Below are 25,061 nucleotides of genomic sequence, written 5' to 3'. Positions count from 1 at the left end.
GGTACATCATTTCCGGGGGTGGGCATTTGAAATGGCACATAACGTACATGATCAAATAATATAATGTAGGCTTGATTGATCAAATTCTTAACGGTGATTAATCGATCGTCAATTAATTATTCACATCCCTAGGGGACAAGGAATAAGAACGTTGCTCAAGAAGTTTTTTTTTATGATGAGATAATGTACAGTATAACGATACGTCCGTGTGTATCGTTCAGCTCAGCGCCTACATAATATGAGTATGACTAGAAAGTCACTCTTTATGTTGACTGCAGAAATGGCCTCCTAGGAAGACGCCAGACGGGGGAAATTATAGCCGACGTCCAAATTCCTGTTTGCGTAGACGGCTCATTCGTATTCAAGCAAAACAGGACCTACGTGTGTCTGCAGCCGCCCATACACCACCTCCCATACACTACCTCCGCCCGTACGAACGTGTCAAAACACACGAGTCTTGTTTCTTACAGTAGCACTGCACTGGCAACAAGCTGCCATTTCCCCCTGTCGAGCGTAAACGCAGCGTTGTGTCTTATTTCCTAGGGTTTCTGGCAGGAAGTCCTCCAAGAAGAGCAAGTCCTTCAACGGGCCCATCTATAATTTCCGAGGCCGGATCAACACCGAGGTGATGGAGGTGGAAAACATGGAAGACGGGACAGGTTTGTTTTGGCTCCGGCCCAACGGTGTTACCCTCAGAAACAGTCTAAATGTCCATTCATCCATCTGTCTCTGAGCAATCGCTCAACCATGTCCCCCTTGTCTCTGGTTGTCTCTGACGTAGCTGCTATATAACTTCAGTTTGTCCCTGGTTGTCCCTGACATAGCTGCTATATAACTTCAGTTTGTCTCTGGTTGTCTCTGACGTAGCTGCTATATAACTTCAGTTTGTCCCTGGTTGTCCCTGACGTAGCTGCTATATAACTTCAGTTTGTCTCTGGTTGTCCCTGACGTAGCTGCTATATAACTCCAGTTTGTCCCTGGTTGTCCCTGACGTAGCTGCTATATAACTTCAGTTTGTCCTTGGTTGTCCCCGACGTAGCTGCTATATAACTTCAGTTTGTCCCTGGTTGTCCCTGACGTAGCTGCTATATAACTTCAGTTTGTCTCTGGTTGTCCCTGACGTAGCTGCTATATAACTCCAGTTTGTCCCTGGTTGTCCCTGACGTAGCTGCTATATAACTTCAGTTTGTCCTTGGTTGTCCCCGACGTAGCTGCTATATAACTTCAGTTTGTCCCTGGTTGTCCCTGACGTAGCTGCTATATAACTTCAGTTTGTCCCTGGTTGTCCCTGACGTAGCTGCTATATAACTTCAGTTTGTCCCTGGTTGTCCCTGACGTAGCTGCTATATAACTTCAGTTTGTCCCTGGTTGTCCCTGACGTAGCTGCTATATAACTTCAGTTCGTCCCTGGTTGTCCCTGACGTAGCTGCTATATAACTTCAGTTTGTCCCTGGTTGTCCCTGACATAGCTGCTATATAACTTCAGTTTGTCCCTGGTTGTCCCTGACGTAGCTGCTATATAACTTCAGTTTGTCCCTGGTTGTCCCTGACGTAGCTGCTATATAACTTCAGTTTGTCCCTGGTTGTACCTGACGTAGCTGCTATATAACTTCAGTTTGTCCCTGGTTGTACCTGACGTAGCTGCTATATAACTTCAGTTTGTCCCTGGTTGTCCCTGACATAGCTGCTATATAACTTCAGTTTGTCCCTGGTTGTCCCTGACGTAGCTGCTATATAACTTCAGTTTGTCCCTGGTTGTCCCTGACGTAGCTGGTATATAACTTCAGTTTGTCCCTGGTTGTCCCTGACATAGCTGCTATATAACTTCAGTTTGTCTCTGGTTGTCCCTGACATAGCTGCTATATAACTTCAGTTTGTCCCTGGTTGTCCCTGACGTAGCTGCTATATAACTTCAGTTTGTCCCTGGTTGTCCCTGACGTAGCTGCTATATAACTTCAGTTTGTCCCTGGTTGTCTCTGACGTAGCTGCTATATCACTTCAGTTTGTCCCTGGTTGTCCCTGACGTAGCTGCTATATAACTTCAGTTCGTCCCTGGTTGTACCTGACATAGCTGCTATATAACTTCAGTTTGTCCCTGGTTGTCCCTGATGTAGCTGCTATATAACTTCAGTTTGTCCCTGGTTGTACCTGACGTAGCTGCTATATAACTTCAGTTTGTCCCTGGTTGTCCCTGACATAGCTGCTATATAACTTCAGTTTGTCCCTGGTTGTCCCTGACGTAGCTGCTATATAACTTCAGTTTGTCCCTGGTTGTCCCTGACGTAGCTGCTATATAACTTCAGTTTGTCCCTGCTTGTCCCTGACGTAGCTGCTATATAACTTCAGTTTGTCCCTGGTTGTCCCTGACATAGCTGCTATATAACTTCAGTTTGTCCCTGGTTGTCCCTGACGTAGCTGCTATATAACTTCAGTTTGTCCCTGGTTGTCCCTGACGTAGCTGCTATATAACTTCAGTTTGTCCCTGGTTGTCCCTGACGTAGCTGCTATATAACTTCAGTTTGTCCCTGGTTGTCCCTGACGTAGCTGCTATATAACTTCAGTTTGTCCCTGGTTGTCCCTGACATAGCTGCTATATAACTTCAGTTTGTCTCTGGTTGTCCCTGACATAGCTGCTATATAACTTCAGTTTGTCTCTGGTTGTCCCTGACGTAGCTGCTATATATCTTCAGTTTGTCTCTGGTTGTCCCTGACGTAGCTGCTATATATCTTCAGTTTCTCCCTGGTTGTCCCTGACGTAGCTGCTATATAACTTCAGTTTGTCCCTGGTTGTCCCTGACGTAGCTGTTATATAACTTCAGTTTGTCTCTGGTTGTCCCTGACGTAGCTGCTATATAACTTCAGTTTGTCCCTGGTTGTCCCTGACGTAGCTGCTATATAACTCCAGTTTGTCCCTGGTTGTCCCTGACGTAGCTGCTATATAACTTCAGTTTGTCCCTGGTTGTCCCTGACGTAGCTGCTATATAACTTCAGTTCGTCCCTGGTTGTCCCTGACGTAGCTGCTATATAACTTCAGTTTGTCCCTGGTTGTCCCTGGCGTAGCTGCTATATAACTTCAGTTTGTCCCTGGTTGTCCCTGACGTAGCTGCTATATAACTTCAGTTCATCCCTGGTTGTCCCTGACGTAGCTGCTATATAACTTCAGTTCGTCCCTGGTTGTCCCTGACGTAGCTGCTATATAACTTCAGTTCGTCCCTGGTTGTCCCTGACGTAGCTGCTATATATCTTCAGTTGTTTGTCTCTGGTTGTCCCTGACGTAGCTGCTATATATCTTCAGTTTGTCTCTGGTTGTCCCTGACGTAGCTGCTATATATCTTCAGTTTGTCTCTGGTTGTCCCTGACGTAGCTGCTATATATCTTCAGTTTGTCTCTGGTTGTCCCTGACGTAGCTGCTATATAACTTCAGTTCGTCCCTGGTTGTCCCTGACGTAGCTGCTATATAACTTCAGTTTGTCCCTGGTTGTCCCTGACGTAGCTGTTATATAACTTCAGTTTGTCCCTGGTTGTCCCCGACGTAGCTGCCATATAACTTCAGTTTGTCCCTGGTTGTCCCCGACGTAGCTGCTATATAACTTCAGTTCGTCCCTGGTTGTCCCTGACGTAGCTGCTATATAACTTCAGTTTGTCCCTGGTTGTCCCTGACGTAGCTGTTATATAACTTCAGTTTGTCCCTGGTTGTCCCCGACGTAGCTGCCATATAACTTCAGTTTGTCCCTGGTTGTCCCTGACGTAGCTGCCATATAACTTCAGTTTGTCCCTGGTTGTCCCTGACGTAGCTGTTATATAACTTCAGTTCTTCCCTGGTTGTCCCTGACGTAGCTGCTATATAACTTCAGTTTGTCCCTGGTTGTCCCTGACGTAGCTGCTATATAACTTCAGTTTGTCCCTGGTTGTCCCTGACGTAGCTGCTATATAACTTCAGTTTGTCCCTGGTTGTCCCTGACGTAGCTGCTATATAACTTCAGTTCGTCCCTGGTTGTCCCTGACGTAGCTGCTATATAACTTCAGTTCGTCCATGGTTGTCCCTGACGTAGCTGCTATATAACTTCAGTTTGTCCCTGGTTGTCCCTGACGTAGCTGCTATATAACTTCAGTTTGTCTCTGATTGTCCCTGACATAGCTGTTATATAACTTCAGTTCGTCCCTGGTTGTCCCCGACGTAGCTGCTATATAACTTCAGTTCGTCCCTGGTTGTCCCCGACGTAGCTGCTATATAACTTCAGTTCGTCCCTGGTTGTCCCTGACGTAGCTGCTATATAACTTCAGTTTGACTTGGGGTTGACATAGAAAAACAGTGCGATAATAATGACGGTGCTTATTTTGATTTCCGGATGTGCTCGACGGCTGGAGGATCTGAATCTGCCTCTGTTGACAGTTTGGGTGGAGCACCTAGTTTCACACAGGATGCTGCGTCGGCCTCAGCTACACTACAGCAGCACCTTTTCATGTCAGCTCTTCTTCAGCCGTCAGTCAGGCCTCTGCTGCTGCTGCTGCTGCTGCAGCTCGGAGACGCACGTGATCCACTGCCTCTCTGCAGAGATGGGGACTTGGACTTTCTGGACTCGAGTCACACTTAAGTCTCACTCACAGTGACTTGAGACTCGTCCTCAAAGACTTGAGACTTGACTTGGACTTGAGTTTTGGGACTTGTGAACAATCTTTTTTTTTTTTTTTTTTTTTTTTGGTGCATTAACATTAAGGAAATATATATACCGATGTCATCCAATCAATGCTGCTACTGTATTCTAATAGATAAGGAGTGAGGATAATACAGTACATGCTTTGAATTGCTTAGTTTTAGCTATGCAGTGTTCTAAGCAGACCGGATGGCATGCAGCAGATGATAGAACGCTCATCCATAAGAGACTTAAGACTTGACTTGGACTTGTGACCAAAGACTTGAGACTTGACTTGGACTTGCCCCTCAAGGACTTGAGACTTGACTTGGACTTGTAAAACATGACTTGTGAGCATCACTGCCTCTCTGTGAAGATGCTGTGCCCAAGCCAAAATGTTTCACCTCTGTAATGCAGCCGTCGACGCCCAGCTCATTTTGCTGTTGCGGTTCCCTCGCGAGGCACCATGCCGGGGTTGCTTTGTGTTTGGCCTCGGGGGTAAAGAGACACACACTGTCTTCCTCTTCTCTCTCTCTCTCTCTCTCTCTCTCTCTCTCTCTCTCTCTCTCTCACGTTTCCTCTTTTTCTCACTCAGATTCTTTACTGGCAGGATGGCTTTGCAGGCTTTTTCTTCTTCTTCTTCTTTTTTGTGCCTCTCAGCTGTTGGCTGTCACACTCGGACCGCTCGAGGGGGAAACCACAAAGAAAAACACGGCTGCTTCTGAGAAGGAATGGGTCCAGCGTGCCGTGATGTGTGATGATGATTTGAGTGTGTGAAAGATAGGAGGTGGGGAAGTGGGTCATGTGGTCGGGGTCATTTGCTAAAAGAAAATACAGACAGAAAAAACATAGGTTGTGTTTCGGTGTTCATAAACTACTCAGTGCCATCTGAAACCTAGAAAGCCACCTACATACCAATAGAATTTTACAGATCATAACTAATATACAATATATACTGTGCTCTTGTAGTTATTCATGTATTTTGGAAGTAAAGAAAGACATACATTTTTCAAATCCACAGTGTTCACATGTGTTTTTCAGGATGTACAAAATTTTATTATCATAGAAATGTGTTTTTTATACAGATAATATCGACATTGGTAAATATCGCTTATCGGCCATAACAGCAATGTTAATATTGGTTATTGGTATCGGCCAAAATTTTCACATCGGTGCATCCCTAATTTTTGCATTTGGCAACAAACAAGTGCAAAACACACCGGCGGTGTATGGCGCATGTGAAAACAGCGCCCCCTATCATTTAATACTAGAAATACCGCACGCTGGAACGCGCACGACGGAACCCATCCGCTTTATTACAGTAGTGATATGTTTAACCCCTACACCACACCGGCGACTCGCAGGCGTGTGTCGGCCATCATCATCATGGCCGCCGCGCGTCGTCTCGTCGTCCCGCGCCGTGCGGTCGATTTGTCTTCAGCCCAAAAACACTCCGCGTCACATGACCTCGCTGCGGCGCCGGTGTGTTTTTTGTTGCAATAACCCGACCCACTTCCCCCGGCTCTCCCAGGACAGCAGGAGCAGCTCCCTGTGGATTCTGAGCTCTCCCATCTATTTATATGACCTTCTGAGCCCAGGACTAATGCGGCCCATTACCCAGGCCCATTCATTATTCAGCTGATAGTCACCTGCAGACAAATGGAGAGAACATTTAGGATGAGATGAGAGGGGAAAGAGGAGAACATTTAGGATGAGAGGAGAGGGGAAAGAGGAGCGCTTTTGGTCGAGTCAGCGGAGAGCTTCACTTATCTCGTGGTGCTTCTTTATTAGTTTGGCAATCCTTGCATGACTGGCGGTAAACCCTTTTGCATGGTGTGTGTGTGTGTGTGTGTGTGTGTGTGTGTGGTGTGTGTCTGTGTGTCTGTGTGTGTGTGTGTGTGGTTTTTGTGTCTAATTGTCTTCAAATAAATGTATTTATTCTTGATCTATCCAGAATGAATGCATGCAGTAAACCTATGGGTCATGATTTCAGTCGTGTCCTTTTGGCACCGAAAAGATCCCACTGAGAAGTTTCAATTGATACATACATTATATATTGAATATGAGTATGATATTATAATACTATAATCTATAATAGTATTATTATATATTATAATACTCATATTTGCCCCAAATCACACTTAGCCCTGGATATGTAAACCCACATATCCATGAAGGTGGATAACACTCACACACGCAGTGATTAAGTTTTTAATTTCATTTAAATCAATTTTAATTTTTTTTATTGTCTTTCTTTTTGAACCTGGGCAGCCGACTACCACAGCAACAACTACACGGTGACAAACGGCTGGAAGATCCACAACACGGCCAAGAACAAGTGGTTTGTCTGCATGGCCAAGAACGCAGAGGACAAGAAGAAGTGGCTCGACGCCATCTTGAGGGAGCGCGAGCAGAGAGAGAGTGAGTCGCTTTTGAGTTTTTGTGACATATCTGCTTTATGGGATTGCATAGACCAAACCAGCGGGGATGTTTACATTTACTTCCAGGTACCCCTGGGTCCACACATTATAATGGTGGTGAACGGCACAAACTGACGTGTTGAAGACAAAAACAGACAAAGAAGACAAAAATGGCTCGTTCGTGTTGTGTTGTTGTTTAATATCATTCATAACAACACTTTCACTAACGTTAGTGGAGACCAGACTAGCTAATTTACCTGTTGGACCAGACCAGAGTAGACTTGAAGCTAAATTAAATGAACGTGGCGTCAGTAGCTCTGTAGCTAGTTAACGAGTCTGCAAAAAAACAGCGAGTTTGACAGTTGTAAACAAGCGTTATTAGCTAGCTAACACTACATAAAACAAACAGAAGAAAGGCTAGATACGTCGGACAAGCATGTTTACCAACCGTTTGAACATTTAAATTGAAAGTAGTCGGCCGAAAACAACGAGAGGGTTTGACAGCATTTATTTGACAACACGCACATTTAAACCTGCCGCCTTCCCGAAGTGGTACGCGGAAGTAATGTTGTTTACATGGTGACGTCACGGTGATTTGGTCTATACAATAGAAGGACAGAAAGGTGGTTGGGGGGGGGGGGGGGGGTAGTCTGTGAGATCCTTGCTTTTTTTATTGTAACAAACCAGGATTTCTCCCCAGGAAATTCCTATATAGGTTGAATCCACAGAAGTTGAATTGATTGTTCTGTTTGTCTTGTAATTTGCTTAGTAGAAATGGCGATTATGACATTGTAAGGGTTAGTTACTATGGTGATAGTCTCAACGCCCGACCCATGAGAGTTCTTACGCTGATACACTACGTTACTGCATGCTGCAGATCTCTCTCTGGGTCTGGGACACTTTCCCTCAGCCGGCTGGTTATGGGAGGGAACCGTTCACTTGGCCAGTGGTGGATTCAGTCCTCCCCAATCAGTAACGACTTTGCGATCAGGCGACACGGGAGGCGCAGCCCATTTTTTCGAACCGCTCTCTCATCGGTGCTACGCCCTGTCACTCATTCAATTTCAACCCCGCCTTCAAAACCAGCAGTGGCTGTTAACTGGCACAGACTCATTATGTAGTATGCGGAGCGCAGCGATTCAATGTAATATTTGAGTCTGGGGAGAGACTACTATTTTCTACTACATTTCTGGCCATAATGCTGTAACGTCTGTCACATTGAGCAGATGAGTTAGCAAACTGTCACAACTCAACTGAAAGCTAATGTTAGCGACGACGAGTCTAACGTAGCTTCATCAAAGAGTAGTGGACTCGTCTCTCTAGCTCTTCTAGTCAACGTTAGCATGTTAGCAAACCATGGCAGCAAGGAGACTGAGAAGCTGCTTCGGTTCTCGCTGTAAAACCTCCATAAGTTGGTTTATAGAGATTAGTCATTAAAACCACTAGTCGACGACGCTGTGCATCATAGTCCACTAATCATTCATCTGTGGTTTTAGGAATAAACAAAATTATAAATGAATAAATTGAACATACTGTAGATTTGTTTGAACAATCATTATCTACATTATGCCCTGTTAAATAAATATAATTTAAGATATTTAGAGACTAAAAGTCTCCTTTCTATGTTGTTACTGCAGTCAAACAGTCTGTATCAAATTCTGTGAGACTATTTAAAGTCTGTGATGAAGACAGAGTAGCAAACTGCACATTTATTTCAAGGAAATGTTGCCCAATATGACTTTAAACAAACAAACACAAATGTGTCTCTCTGCTTCGCTCTTACATTGTCATTCTGCGCTCGCAGGAATGTCGTGAAAGCTCTGAAGCGTTGACCTTTGACCTTTGCATCGACGCGTCCGCTTAAATGTCTCAAGAAAAACAAAGCGCCCCCCTCAGTTGGCCCGTAGTAATGACTGTGGATGTGGCTATGACCTGGCCCATAGTAATGACTGTGGACGTGGCTATGACCTGGCCCATAGTAATGACTGTGGACGTGGCTATGACCTGGCCCATAGTAATGACTGTGGACGTGGCTATGACCTGGCCCATAGTAATGACTGTGGACGTGGCTATGACCTGGCCCATAGTAATGACTGTGGACGTGGCTATGACCTGGTTTGCGCCGTTTGTGTCCTACCTTGAACACGCTGCCCAGCTTTGTTTCATAAATAGAGGCTTAGGCGACGTGACGTTTGCTGCTGGCTGGGTCAATACACGTGTGTGTGTGTGTGTGTGTGTGTGTCTGTGTGTGTGTGTGTGTGTGCGTGTGCGCGTGCGTGCGTGTCTGTGCGTGTGTGTCTGTGTGTGTGTGTCTCTGTGTGTGTGTGTGTGTCTGTGTGTGTGCGTGCGTGCGCGCGCGCGCGTGTGTGTGTGTGTGTGTGTGTGTGTGTGCGTGCGTGCGTGTGTGTCTGTGTGTGTGTCTGTGTGCGTGCGTGCGCGTGTCTGTGTGTGTGTGTGTGTGTATGTGTGTGTCTGTGTGCGTGCGTGCGTGTGTCTGTGTGTGTGTGTGCGTGTGTGTCATCATCTACTGTTTACACAGAAAAAGTCAATTCCTGCTTCCAATGCAGCCGCGGTGTTGGAGTAATCAAAGCCCCCTGAGAGGGACGTGCGTATTCCATCAGACGTCTGGTTCACACACAGCAAGAGATGTGCTAAAAACAGCATCTTTCATGTTGGCCAGCACCTGAAATAGACCAGAGACACCGCAGCTCAACAGGGGGAGGATGCTACCAAAACCAATTCAAATCAGGAGCATCTAGTTTGTTTTTATACTGTCATTTAACTCTTGCTATCTCTAAACATCTGTGCGAGACATAGAAACGGAGTTGTATGCTTTTTTGTTTTTAACAGCCATACACTGATTTGACAGACCCCACTATGAAAAGGAAGCACTTGTGCGATCACTTCTGCTTTTCAACTTATCTGGAATTCTTCTTGATATGGATTGAACGCACGCAAAGACGATCTGAGGAAGTACGAGCTCGCCGTTTGTAAACCGATATCCTTATTGCTCCTTAAGTTGCTTTCGCCTCCCATAGTTTAACTTCCTCCTTTTGACCCCGACGCGTTCCCACCCGGGTCTGTTCAGCACCCACCCTCCGTCTTTATGTGCGCATTAGAGGGTGTGAATAAAGCTTTGGCCGGATTTCGGGGGCTGTAGGCCACACGTCACCTGATAGCGCTGATGGCTAAAAATCATGACCCCTCCCCCCCCCCCCCCCCCCAGCGTATGAAGGGTGTCAGCACCTGATGGTGTGGTGAAAGTGGAGGGTTACAGCATGAAAACACTGTATGGTTGATGGAATAATTGACTGTTTCAAAGTATCTAATGTTTTATGGAAATGTATGGATCATAGAGCCTCGGACTGGCGTGCACATTTAAACACGAGGATCCAACAGCCGTTTAACCGTTAGAAATAACATGGGCAAATCCAACATGTATGGTTCTGCAATCAACAGAAAGGAAATGTACAACAATAGATACATACATCAGTCAGCTATACAACAAGTATAGATGACCAAACACTACTATCCAGTAGGGGTGTCACGATACACTCAGTTCACGATACGATACACGATATTGGGTTCACGATAACGATACCATACGATATTTTTTTGCAATCGATTTGTAAGTTGAGGGGGCATCCTCCACGCTAATTTGAGTCATTTCACCATTTTCATCCTCCGTGTCTGTAACGTCCCTCGTCTGTTCAAACAAAGCAATGAAAAGGAGAGCGAGCATGCAATCAGATGCAGATCAGTGCCACCATGTTCAGCTTCTTTTTCTCGCGATATGAGATTTCATCTCAACGATACATATTGTCACGTTTTGATATTGCGATATATCGTGGGACGATATATTGTGACATCCCTTCTATCCAGGGAATCAACACAAAACACTTCAGCATACACCCAACACCTGCTAACACACAACACAATACAATACAATACAATACAACACAACACAAGGGTAAAGCTACTTAATAAGGCAGCAAACCAATCCCTACAAGCCAGCTCTCAACAGCGACTGAAATGACTTTTTGTGAATGTGAATGACAGGGTTTTTAAAGGCAGTGTGTGAGGTCATCAGAAGTGATCGTGGGCAGCTGTGTGCAATGAGGTGGACGTGGAACAGGTGAGAGGTGAGGGAATGGTGCATTATGGGAGGTTGAGTCCAGGATAGCAGCTTGTGATTTTTAACACAGCGTGTATGAAGGAGCGGTGTCGGGTTACGACCCGGCAGGAAATCGACCTGGGGGCGAACAGATGCCAGATCAGTCACGGTGCCCAGTTCGCCCCGGCCGGCCTGCCCCCAGGCTAAACACCATTCTCTGTGCTCTTACCTTTCTCCAACCTCTTTGCTCCCATCTGGACAGCTACACCATCATTCTTTAACGTCCGCCATTTTCTCCCCCTCTCTTCAGAATCGGTCCCTATGACCCCCCCTTTTTTTTTATAGTGTCCGAATTCTCAACTGTTAATTTGATTCACTATTTAGTCCCACTATAAAATACCCACAATGCACAGCGATTTCTAGTGAACAACGAATGTGCCCTACATTTTCGCCGGCGTACCACAATGCAATGCGGTTGTCTTTACCGAGTCTTTACCGTGTAGTGTCTGAAACTCATTTTGATAATTCCCCATATACTTCACTATATGATAAACACTATATGGGGAATAGTGAGTGAGTGAATGAGTTTTCGAACGATTTCGAACGCGGCTACTGTCACATTCTCTTTTCCCGACACGACCGTTTCCGCAAATCACCTTCCCTCTTGTTGGACGTCCGACTCTCCTCAAACTCTCCCAAAGGACGTCCATTGTTTGATGACTGCCAGCTGGAGGTGCCTGGGTTTGATCTGAGATCTTTCCATGCAAGTTGAGGGAGGAGGAGATGTGGGAGGGTAATGCGTAGGTTAAATCATGTGACAGAGGGTGCTAGCTTGGTGGGGGGGGGGGGGGGGTAATGCGTGGGTTAAATCATGTGACAGAGGGTGCTAGCTTGGTGGGGGGGGGGGGTAATGCGTAGGTTAAATCATGTGACAGAGGGTGCTAGCTTGGTGGTGGGGGGGGGGATAATGCGTGGGTTAAATCATGTGACAGAGGCTGCTAGCTTGGTGGGGTGGGGGGGGGGATAATGCGTGGGTTAAATCATGTGACAGAGGCTGCTAGCTTGGTGGGGTGGGGGGGGGGATAATGCGTGGGTTAAATCATGTGACAGAGGGTGCTAGCTTGGTGGGGTGGGGGGGGGGATAATGCGTGGGTTAAATCATGTGAGAGAGGGTGCTAGCTTGGTGGGGTGGGGGGGGGGTTAATGCGTGGGTTAAATCATGTGACAGAGGGTGCTAGCTTGGTGGTGGGGGGGGGGATAATGCGTGGGTTAAATCATGTGACAGAGGCTGCTAGCTTGGTGGGGTGGGGGGGGGGATAATGCGTGGGTTAAATCATGTGAGAGAGGGTGCTAGCTTGGTGGTGGGGGGGGATAATGCGTGGGTTAAATCATGTGACAGAGGGTGCTAGCTTGGTGGTGGGGGGGGGGTAATGCGTAGGTTAAATCATGTGACAGAGGGTGCTAGCTTGGTGGTGGGGGGGGGATAATGCGTGGGTTAAATCATGTGACAGAGGCTGCTAGCTTGGTGGGGTGGGGGGGGGATAATGCGTGGGTTAAATCATGTGACAGAGGGTGCTAGCTTGGTGGTGGGGGGGGGATAATGCGTGGGTTAAATCATGTGACAGAGGGTGCTAGCTTGGTGGGGGGGGGTTAATGCGTGGGTTAAATCATGTGACAGAGGGTGCTAGCTTGGTGGGGGGGGGGGGTTAATGCGTGGGTTAAATCATGTGACAGAGGGTGCTAGCTTGGTGGGGTGGGGGGGGGGGTAATGCGTGGGTTAAATCATGTGACAGAGGGTGCTAGCTTGGTGGGGTGGGGGGGGGGGTAATGCGTGGGTTAAATCATGTGACAGAGGGTGCTAGCTTGGTGGGGTGGGGGGGGGGTAATGCGTGGGTTAAATCATGTGACAGAGGATGCTAGCTTGGTGGGGGGGGGGGTAATGCGTGGGTTAAATCATGTGACAGAGGGTGCTAGTTTGGTGGGGGGGGGGTAATGCGTGGTTTAAATCATGTGACAGAGGGTGCTAGTTTGGTGGGGGGGGGTAATGCGTGGGTTAAATCATGTGACAGAGGGTGCTAGTTTGGTGGGGGGGGGGGTAATGTGTGGGTTAAATCATGTGACAGAGGGTGCTAGTTTGGTGGGGGGGGGGGTAATGTGTGGGTTAAATCATGTGACAGAGGGTGCTAGTTTGGTGGGGGGGGGGGTAATGTGTGGGTTAAATCATGTGACAGAGGGTGCTAGTTTGGTGGGGGGGGGGGGTAATGTGTGGGTTAAATCATGTGACAGAGGGTGCTAGCTTGGTGGGGTGGGGGGGGGGGGTAATGCGTGGGTTAAATCATGTGACATAGGGTGCTAGCTTGGTGTGGGGGGGGGTAATGCGTGGGTTAAATCATGTGACAGAGGGTGCTAGCTCGTGCCAGTGAGAGTGGGAAGACGAAGCAGCAGCTCTGGACAAACTCCGACAGCTGGAGCAGAAGCAGCGGGGGCCTCCGCGTCCGACAGGCCCCCCGTCTGTTGTTCAATGACACTCATTGTTTAAGTCCGGCTCCAGCTGCTGTGAAATGTAATCGAACCCCACCTCCATCAGGCAGGGGCTGCCCGCGCAGAGCCCGCGCGCCCCGCGCCATTACCCAGCTGCAATTGTTTGAGTCCCACGCTGAAGTGGATCTCTCTCTCCCCCTCCTCCAAAGCCCCGACAGGGGGAAAAAAAAAAATCTGAAGTGACAATATGCAACTTTTCTCCTCCTTGACACAGGAAGTGCATTGTTAGTTCCGCCCCTCCTCCTCCTCCTCCTCCTCCCACTCCCACAGTTGGTCACATTCCCGCTCCCGGCACTTGTCACTCATCTTGACGAGCTGTCACGGGAGCCTGCGGCGGCTGAGGTAACCGCCATCCATAATTTAAGCCTCCACAGGCGGTGAAGAAGCAAGCAGACGCCGAGCGCCGCCAATCTGCGACGAGGAAAGCAACGCTGACTCTGCCGGCTCGTTTCTTTTCATCACGCTTTCCGCCGTTGTTGTTGGTGCTTCCTGCTTCCTGCAGAGACGGTGTCTCTTCCACAATCTTCGAATGCCTCCAGAGACACTCTGTACTTCACATTTGGCCCAGAGGAAGCTGTCATCTTCCAAAGAAGTTCGATGGTATTCGACCAATCACGACACATGTACACAAAACCGAGGCAGGTGATTGGAGAAATGCGCGGATGTCCCACCTCAACATCCGTTTTGACCAACTGTCCCCCTGCAGGAAGTACAGGCGGTTAGGCTGCGGTAGCATTTGCAAATTGCAGGAGCCAACCGTGTCTGTTTTCTAGGAAAACTTCACAGAAAAACAACGCCGATTCATTTTGCACGTGATCTCACACTCAGTAAAAGTTGATAGCAGTGATGTCATTCATGCACAAATGACATCACTGACATTTTAAACTTGAACTCAAATCAACTCTCAATAACTGTAATGTAACTGTAGTTAGTTAGTTACTGTAATAGTAACTAACTATGAATGACTGCAAAACTGTTTGCAGTGTGTGGATATGTACGAGATCATGTGCAAAATGAATCGGCACACACACCGTAAAATGGTGTACGCCCCCAAAACCATCCGACATCATTGATAAGGTCATTTCAGGCTACAATGGCAAGATGTACAGCGTAAGATATCCAATTTATTTATTATTTTAATGACAAAAAAAATGTCATCTTGCAGCTTAAAAGAGTACTTCTTTTTTTACCAGTTTTAGATAGTTGACAGTATAGAGAAGCAGGGGGGGAATTTCGTCATTTTAGGTGCAAATCTGGCCTTCAGCGTCAGGATGTTTTTTTAGGGCACAAGGTCACATGCCAGGGCACAGAGGTCATTGCTCTACTGACATCGTGAAGAGTGATTTGTCTGAAATGTGTGTTAATTTTTTTTAAATGTTTAAAGCAACTGACAGTAGCAGGCTGGTAGCAGGGCACTGCCAAGGTGGCCTTAGGGATCTCAGGACATCACGGCCAGAGGGAGGAGCAACGTAACACGTCATTCCCACCCTGATAGAGAGACAGTAAAGATCGGGGGGGAGAGAGAGAGAGGGAGGACCAGGATACCCTGTACTGCATATAGCAGCTTTAAACTTCATGTTTGTGAAGTGAAGTTGAGTGTCTGCTGGATGAGTTTCTCACTAAGAGTGAAGCGACTCACAGAGTCTCACGGTGCCCCGATTCTGAAAGCCTGGCAGTGGAGCTCCAGAGTTCACCGAGCCCCCACGGCGGAGTTAAGAGGCTCAGACGGAGAACTCCGCGGAGAGGCTTAACTAGGGGCTGTAGGGCCTCACAATGGAGCCCCCCCCCCCCCCCCCACATGTTCTGCCTTACAATAGAGAAATAATAGCCAACAACAGGCGTCACAGCGCGTTGACGAACAAACGCCCGAAAACAGGATTTTCGCCTCGGACAGATGAACATCTGGATTTGTTTCACCAGCTGGTGGCAGACCCGAGCCGCCACGCTCCTTTCCTGCCAGCGTACCAGAACGCAACCAAGGCGTCCAGACGAGGGCTTTGTCTGGCCTCACAGCCCCGTGACAGCCCTCTCTCCTCGGGCTTCTCGATGTTCTGTCTGGGGCCTGGACTGGACTGGACTGGACTGGACTGGACTGGAACTTTGTCCTGTAATGGCCTGGGCTCACTCTGTTTCTCTTGGCATCGTAAAGTGCTCGCTGTTCTAGGCCCAGAATATTGCTTTGCACATTTACTTTCGCTCTGTGACAAAATACTCAGCGTTATTATACTGTTCTTCTCACGGAACCTGGTGGAGCAGTTTCTTCAACTCTGTCAGCAATCCACTGCAGAAATCCCCCGTTGTTCGCAATTCAGCCTCAGCTGTTGTCTTAACCCATTGATACCTGATGCAGCATTTGTGTGTGTATCCCTTTAAGACTGCGAGCCGCGTCGACGCGGTTCGCGGTCTTAAAGGGATACGCACACAAATGAGGGATATACACGCAAATGCTGCATCAGGTATCAATGGGTTAAAGGGATAGTTCCGTTTATTTGACGCGAGGTTGTATGAGTTGTATATTGATCGTCAGTGTATTTATTACCCGCAGTGTTCGGCAAAAAATATCTATATCAGTTTAAGTGTACGCTTTATTAAGAACATGTTCAACGCTTTACCTTGCCGGCAAACAGCCCTTTCTTTTGGCACTACATCTTCTCAACTGTAGAACCTCTGTATTTATTATATACTATTTTATATATTATAATATTTATATATAATATTTTATTTTCAGTTTTGATAGAACAGTAAACGAACAAGACAAACAGGCTCAGACACAGGAGGGGAAAAAATACAGACATCAACATTCAACATTACAACGTGGTGCTACCAGTCTCATAAGGTGCTTAAATGTATTTGCAAGAGACAACATGCATGGGATCCCACACAGGGGGTCCATGAGATACCCGCCGAACAAGCCATCCGCTACCCCCAACCTCAGTCACTGGTCATTCTTAACCTCGTCAAAGTAGACCAAAAACAGGTCCCAGATAGCTGAGAACCTTTTTAAGCGAGTCGGTTCTCAGGGACCTGAGTCTCTCCATCTGTACAACAGAGATCATGTCCATCAGCCACACCTGAAAAGAAGGTGAGGAGGAGGAGGACTTCCATTCCTTCAGAATGGCAACAGTTGTCCCCAGTGTCAGAGATTGTTGCACAGCTGCAGGGAAGTTCAGAGAGGACTCCGAGCGGCCGAAGATGGCGAGTTCTGCCTCCGGCTGTAGGGTTCTTTTAGAACCTCTGTATTCCTATGCATGCCACGCACAGTATTACTCCGCAGATCACCGTTTGGGTCAGAAAGTGCTGTTGTGGCTGGATGTGATTTGGATGTAATCTGGATGTGATTTGGATGTGATTTGGATGTGATTTGTGTTGTTTTGTAGGTCTGAAGCTGGGAATGGAGCGGGACGCCTATGTGATGATTGCAGAGAAGGGGGAGAAGCTCTACCACATGATGATGACCAAGAGCCGCCACCTGATCAAGGACCGCCGCAGGAAGCTCAGCAATGTGCCCAAGTGCTTCATGGGAAAGTGAGTTATTTTTGCCTGCGTCGTTTTGAATGTGCAGTCTCCATGTGACTTCAGCGCTCTGCTACCAGGCCTTCCCAGGCACCAAGGAGCATCCTGACACTGTGTTATCGAGCGAGTGAGATTAGCAGCAGGCCCCGCCTCCCCACAGGCCCCGCCTCCCCCACAGCCTGGCAAAATGCCCAACGTGTTTTGATCACTGCATCCTCCGGTCCCTAATGAGCCCACTGTAATCACCTCTCCCACTCCCCACACACTCATATCCTCAAGCAGCCACTTCCTGGGTTAGCTGGCTTCTCTCCTTTTTACACACGCAACACGCACACACATACACACACACACGCACGCACACACACACACACACGCGCACACACACACACACACATGAGCATCAGCAACCAGAGGACCGTTCAGTTGAGTAAGGAGACTCAAAATGATCTTCGGCTCGGAGCCAAAACGCTTTGTCAGGGGGGCTTGTATACTCACTCCTATCAAACCGAGACGTGTGTGTGTAGACACACACACGGACGCATGCACGCACGCACACACACACACGCACGCACACGCACACACACACGCACACACACACACACACACAAACACACACACACACACACACACACACACACATGAGCATCAGCAACCAGAGGACCGTTCAGTTGAGTAAGGAGACTCAAAATGATCTTCGGCTCGGAGCCAAAACGCTTCGTCAGGGGGGCTTGTATACTCACTCCTATCAAACCGAGACGTGTGTGTGTAGACACACACACGGACGCATGCACGCACGCACACACACACACACACACGCACGCAGAGGTGTAGTGCTATCTTGAGAAGTGCAGGAACGCACCTATTTGCGGAACACCCCCCTCCCCCAGCACACGCACAGGTCCCCCCGCACGCACGCACACACACTACACTGACACACACACATAATTTATTGTGTCCTCTAGACACTGCAGAAGTAGCCCATGACAGAATCAGTTATCACAAACAGCTAAGCTAAACAAGTCTCAAGCATCATGCAAGTTGCACAAGGCTGCATAATTGATCATTTGGCACGGCGGCTGGCATTTTTAGCAAGTAACTTACCATTTTGTGGCGAATTCTGGCGTTGCAAATTGCAATCTGGTGATTAACGCTAACTTTTGATTAGCGTTAATTGAAAATAAATCTCGGTAATGTAACGTGCACTCCATAGTAAAATGTACACCGCTTGCGCATGTGCAGAAACTGAGAAACCGGACCGGTGTGACAGCCTACTGGTCGCTCCACTATCCTGTCTCCATGCGCGTGCATGTGATTGTTGTTTACTTCCTGCAGCAGCTGTTGTGCACTTCTGCCCGCAGATTCACCACAACTCCACAACTCCACAATGAAGTCTCCGGCGGATGAGAACTACTCTTCTTTGCTTTTTACCATCTTTTAATCTCCACTGTGCCTGTCCACGATTATTACAGCTTTTCAGAGCAGCGATGACTGCTAAAAAGATTAATGCAAAAAAAGCGATTCCCTGCGGGTTTCGATCAGCATATACAAAAGGTTCCAACACTGTAACCCATGCACCTAACCCTCTTCGCCACCAGTCCACTCCAGTTTACCGAAGTCAACTCACCTTATAATGAATGACTACGCAACATCCGTGGCTAGTTGAACTGAAGTCTTTCACATTAACTTGTTGCTCATTAAAACGTTGAACTATTCGCTGCTACTGATAGTTGAGACTGCAGGTTTACAAGAACTGGCAAGAGCATTGATCTCGGCTCCACATACACACACACGTTGACACACACAAAACACTGCTTGGAGAAGTATGGGAACGCCGTTCCCACGCGTTCTGCCGGGACTACACCACTGCACGCACGCACACACACACCAGACACACGCACACGCACACACACACACACACACCGAGACACACGCACGCACACACGCACACACACACACACACACGCACACACCAGACACACACACACGCACACACACACACACACACACACAGACACACACACACCAGACACACACACTTTCATGAGCGGAAAAACCATCCCTTTTTAGCTGAGGCTCTGCAACGACGAGCCATTCCCCTTTCTGCCCCCTCACTCTTTCAATGCCATGAATAGACAATGAGCGCCTTGCCTGGACTTTTCCTCTGCACCCTGTAGCTACACACACACACACACACACACGCACACGCACACACACACACACACACACACCCGTGTTTGTGCGATCCTGAGCAGCAATTAAAATTCTTCCTGGCACCATTTTGGGGAAACAGAAACGAGGCGAGACCGTGATGGTGACTGATGACTGGTCTCCTAAAGAGAGACCAGGGCACAGACATCTCTGTCCCGTCCCCCATCTTAAATTGTATATTAAGGGAAAATTTGAAAGACGACAACGTCCTTGTTCAATTTGAACGAATCACCTCAGTGCCAAGAAGCGGATTGAACGACTTGATATAATAATGGCGCTTCTGGGAGACGAGCGGCCCGTCTCTGTGGCGTCACAGGTGATGCCTGTCTGGCCGTTCTCCACTTCCTGTCTGATATACCTGAGCCAGGCGGTCTGGAGCCCCAGGCCTTCCAGGAACTGCACTCTGCTACACTCAGTACACTGCGTGCGTGTGTGCGTGTGTGTGTGTGTGTGTGTGTGTGTGTGTGTGTGTGCGCGCGCTCGTGATGTTGAAGCACCAATGTGCATTAACATTGGAGTGTGTTTTTCCGCACTCGTCAGCACCTAGTGTATTAAGAGCACGGTAATAATAATTTTGTGTGGAAAATGCAGGAAGTAACAAACAGGATATAAAAATCATGGCCGCCTGCACGGACGTTAATATATATAATTTATGGCTGCTTGAGGTGGGAGGTGAAACAGGCGCATAAGGATAATGCAACGCAGTCGCAACCCACGGATCGGTGACATTCAACGTTTGTGAACCCAAAATACATTGCATATATCAACGTTTCAAATGACTTTTTCCATCGTAAAATTTTGACAATGTCGGTTCATTTAAAAACGTTTCCAGTTAGGAGTTTCCAGTTCATTTGAAAACATTACGCAAATAAAAGGACTTGCTTGTGGTTAGGCAACTAAAACAGCTGGGTTAAGGTTTGGGTTGAATACATTTTGCTTTTTTTAAATGGGACTCTTGAAATGTAGACTGGAAATGTTTTGACCTTGACTGGGGATCGAACAAGGCTCTCACACCAGAGAGGCTGGATAGCACACTGAGTCAGTGCGCTATTCAGCCTATCTGGTCTCTCAACACTCTGTCAGATTTTCAAAGGATTACCCTGGGCACCCCCGAAATCAGACAGAGTGTTGACACCAGAGAGGCTGGATAGCGCTCCCGTGTTTGCGTGTTCCATCCACCCCGACCACAACATCCTTACTGGCCACCGCGCTATTTCAATACAGAGCCGTCGTGGCGCCTGGGACGAGACGAGATCGGGATGAGCGAGTTTGAGCCCACGTAGCGATGGAGGGGCAGGGCGACCTGCGAGGGTGGAGGAACGGAGGGAGCAGTGAGAGGTTTGGAACCTGACCATAGATTGTAGATACGGAGGAGCTGTCAGGTGGACTGCCCTCTGTAGGCCAGTACCAGTGTCTTGAATTTGATGCGTGCCGAGATGAGAAGCCAGTGAAGGTCCCGGAAGAGGGGAGTGACATGATAGAATTTAGGTTGGTTGAAGACCAGACGGGCTGCAGCGTTCTGGATGAGCTGTAGCGGTTGGATGTCAGAGGCAGGTAGCTCGGCCAGAAGAACGTTGCAGTAGTCCAGGCGGGAGATGACAAGTGACTGGACGAGGAGTTGTGTCGCTTCCCTCGTGAGAAATGGACTGATTTTGCGGATGTTATACAGGGAGAACCTCCAGGAGCGTGCTGTCACTACGATGCAGGCCGAGCTGGAGAACTGGTTGTCAAGCATCACCCTGAGGTTCTTAGCCGTTTGAGAGCGTAACACAGTAGTGTTGCCAATGGAGATGGAGAGGTCAGTGAGAGGGCAGTCTTTCCCTGGGAGGAAGAGTAGCTCTCTTGAGCTTGAGGTGGTGGGCAGACATCCAGTCACCGATGTCTTTGAGGCATGCAGAGATGCGTGCCTCGACATGCAAAGTTATCTTTTGAATTGAGGAGAAATCACGTGTGTGCTTCATGGCACAATATATTGTGCCAATATATAAAAATATATTGTCTCTCACCCTTCATATCTTTTCAGACGCTGGTTCATATGCTGAAGCGGGAAGTAGGCGTGACTTTGGCTCTGTATAACCGACTCTATGGCGTTGTGTATAACGTTGATATATACGTATCTAGCAACGTTGATACGCAACCTATTTTGGTTCACAAATCTTGACAATCCGTGACTTGCAGAGACGTAAGCTGCCAACAGTTTATTCAGGCGACCAGGCCGGTAGGGATTCAGTGTCTTGCTCGAGGACACTCCAGCAGGGGCGACTGCTTGCCACCACGGGGGTTTTGTACCCGGGGTCCTCTGGGTGAAGGGCGATCTCTCCAAGCGGCGGGACCCCCCTCCCGCCCACCAGACGCTCAGCCCCCGTGCTTTTACCTCACCTCACCCCTCTCTCTCACCCTCCCTCTCCTCCTCCTCCTCCTCCTCCTCCATCCCCCCTCTCTCTCTCCTCATCCTTTTTAGCTTTCCACCGTCTGCGCCTCGTACTGTATCACTCCATCATTTCCCGCTGATGGGTGGAGCCTGCATTAGCGCTACATCCTGTCATCGTGATGAAATCAGCAGCAAGCGTAGCTTCAGGGGCTAATGCGTTCTAGGGCGATGCTGAGTGCCGGCTTTGATAGCGCTCTGTCGTCTCCACGCTGTAATCCCATCATTTAGTCTGCCGCTCACCTCGGAAGACGCTCGGTGTTCTCCTCTTAACGCACCTTACCTTTGTTTATTGGATGATTGATGGCTACTTTTCTCTGGCATTGCCAGTGCTTCCATTGTGTTATTAAGGCTCTTTAACATGAGCAATGTGCACATCCTCATTTTTTGAATTACTACCTGCCCTATTGGCGCGCGCGGGTGTGTTTGCGCGTGCGTGTGTGTGTGTGTTGCTGACTAAATGTTATTGCATCAGTGACGTCACAATGCCTCCTTGTGTGTGTGTGTGTCCCGTTATGATATCCCTGATGACAGCATCAGTGTGTGTGTGTGTGTGTGTGTGTGCCCCCCTATGACATCACTGATCGATCAGTCTTGTCACAATGCCTCCTTCTGTGTGTGTGACATCACGCTCGCACGCGCCCTTATGACATCACTTTTGACATCATCACTGATGACATCCCATCATTAGCTAATTAGCCTAATTAAAAGATCCGGACGGGTGCCCTTTACACACCCTGAAGGTTTCAGCCCGATCGCGCGTGAAACGGCGTAGCTGTGGCCGGACACAGAACTTGAAAACATCGCCCGCATACTCAATTTTACACATGTAAGATTATTCATATTTTGTCTCCAGCTTTGGTGCTGTGAGGTTTCTCCACTGCACTTCCCCGTACCTGTCAATCAAACAGTGTGGGCGGGACCGCGATGTCTTCCTCGGATCTTCTGTCGATGCGGTTTGCATCACTGCTCACTCACGCTAACTAGCCAGTTCATCTGTTTATTCCAGCAAAGCAGAAAAGATAGTGCGATTGCGTTATTAGCGTTTGCACAACTCTCCACCACATTGGGAACATTTGGTGATGAAATGTGACTGCTCACCAGTGAGCGATACCTCTCGGAGCACTTTTGCTTTTTGTAATGACGAGTCGGCCTCAAGCTGGGGCAAGAAGGACGGAAGCCTCCAAACACTGACTCACATATTTCCAATAGCTCACGCAGATGATGACCTCATCCATCGTGCTTCTGCTACGGGAATGCCAGAACCAGCTTCAGATGCACACGCACGCACGCGCATACACGGCTATAGTCTCTCTCTCTCTCTCTCTCTCTCTCTCTACCCCCCTCTCTCACTACACACACACACACACACACACACACACACACACACACACACACACTGTTCCTGCTCATCATATTAATTTCTACAATGGCACTGTGTCCAAAATTAACCCGGCTCTTGCGTAAGAATCACACACACACACACACACACACACACACACACACACGCACACGCACACACACACACACACAATTTCCCCCCTCCGCATCCACTCGAGTCCCCTGTCAATGTCAATTAACAGCCACTGGCTTTGACAGGGATACGCGTGCACACACACACGCATGCGCGCACGCACACGCACACACACACACACACACACACACACGCACACACGCACACACACACACACACACACACACACACACACACACACAGGTCCTGCAGTGCAGTTGGCAGGTCTCGAGCGAGGATCTTATTAATTATGATAAGATATTCCCTCTGAGCTTCAGCCAAACAAAAAGTAGTAATGTGGCAGATGGCTCAAGGTGTCCGCGGGTCTGCTGCATCAACTAGCAATCATGTGCTTTTGGCTCCGCACACACACGCACGCGCACGCACAGACACGCACGCACACACACATGCACGCACACACACAGACACATATGCACACACACTCACACGCACGCACACGCACAGACACGCACGCACACACACACACACACACACAGTAGGGCTGGGCAATAATATCGATATTATATCGAGTAGATATCGTCTTAGAGTTTGGATATGGTGATATGGTGATATGTCATAAGTCTTGTCTTTTCCTGGTTGTAAAGGCTGCATTACAGTAAAGTGTAACTTTCTGATCTTACCAGACTGTTCTAGCTGTTCTATAGTTTGCCTTTACCCACTTATTAGTCATTATATCCACATTACTGATGATCGTCGAAGATTATGTGAAAGCCCCAATAGTCATCCCTACAATGTTGTCACAAAATATCACATCGAGGTAGTTGGTCAGAATATAAATAGTGTGATATTTGATTTTGTCAATATGGCTCAGCCCTACTACACCCAAGCTGCTTCAACCTAATTCCCAACCTGCTCATTCAGTCTCGGCAGTCTCACTCTCACACACAGACCTATGCACGCACAAGCACGCGTGCACACACACACACACACACACACACACACACACACACACACACACAATCAACAGAAGGGCAGGCTGTAGGTACTGTAGCACGAGCAGCGCTAGCCACCACCACGAGACAAAAGAGAAACTCTACAGATGCACGAGGATATCGGCGCGGTATCGTCCGATAAAGTCTTTCAAATGAAATATCAACATCGGCGCGAGACAAACGTTTCTGCTCATAATGACAGGCCGGTAAAATTACGCTATAATTATGCTATAATTATGCTCACATAAATCAATAAAAATATGACATGTTTTACATCACGTTAAGTTGGAGTGGTTTTCTTATTTTGCTCATTGAATGTGTACATTTTGAAAAGCTTTGTATTTATGTCTGCATCTGTCAGTGGGCCATCATGATAAGAGTAGGTATGATAATGTGTTAATTCCACTACAGCACAGATGATGGTGTCTGAAAGTAGGTGGGGAAAATGCACCCATATGTCAGTATGAGCACCTTCCAAAAGAGTGGGAACAAAGAAAGCCAACATGGTGCATCATGGTGTGTGTCTCTGTGTGGTGTCCTCAGTGAGTTTGTTCTGTGTCCTCAGTGAGTTTGTGTCGTGGCTGATAGACAGGTGTGTGTCTCTGTGTTGTGTCCTCAGTGAGTTTGTTTCATGGCTGATAAACAGGTGTGTGTCTCTGTGTTGTGTCCTCAGTGAGTTTGCGTCGTGGCTGATAGACAGGTGTGTGTCTCTGTGTTGTGTCCTCAGTGAGTTTATG

The 25,061-nt window shown here is 47.9% G+C and overlaps 1 protein-coding gene across 5 annotated transcripts in view; it reads left to right on the top strand.

The window, feature by feature from the left end:
• prex1 (phosphatidylinositol-3,4,5-trisphosphate-dependent Rac exchange factor 1) overlaps positions 1-25,061 on the top strand; it is a 172,876-nt gene that overhangs the window by 59,847 nt on the left and 87,968 nt on the right. For all 5 annotated transcript variants that reach the window (XM_083657098.1, XM_083657095.1, XM_083657096.1 and 2 more), the window contains 3 exons: positions 544-659; positions 6,906-7,055; positions 17,087-17,234. In XM_083657098.1, the coding sequence (XP_083513224.1) occupies positions 544-659; positions 6,906-7,055; positions 17,087-17,234 (414 nt within the window). The remainder of the gene's footprint in view (positions 1-543; positions 660-6,905; positions 7,056-17,086; positions 17,235-25,061) is intronic.

Source organism: Poromitra crassiceps (assembly GCF_964638095.1).
Source record: "Poromitra crassiceps genome assembly, chromosome: 20".
Taxonomy (NCBI): domain Eukaryota; kingdom Metazoa; phylum Chordata; class Actinopteri; order Beryciformes; family Melamphaidae; genus Poromitra; species Poromitra crassiceps.
Note: the sequence above shows the minus strand (reverse complement) of the source record. Positions and strands in the feature narration are given on the sequence as shown.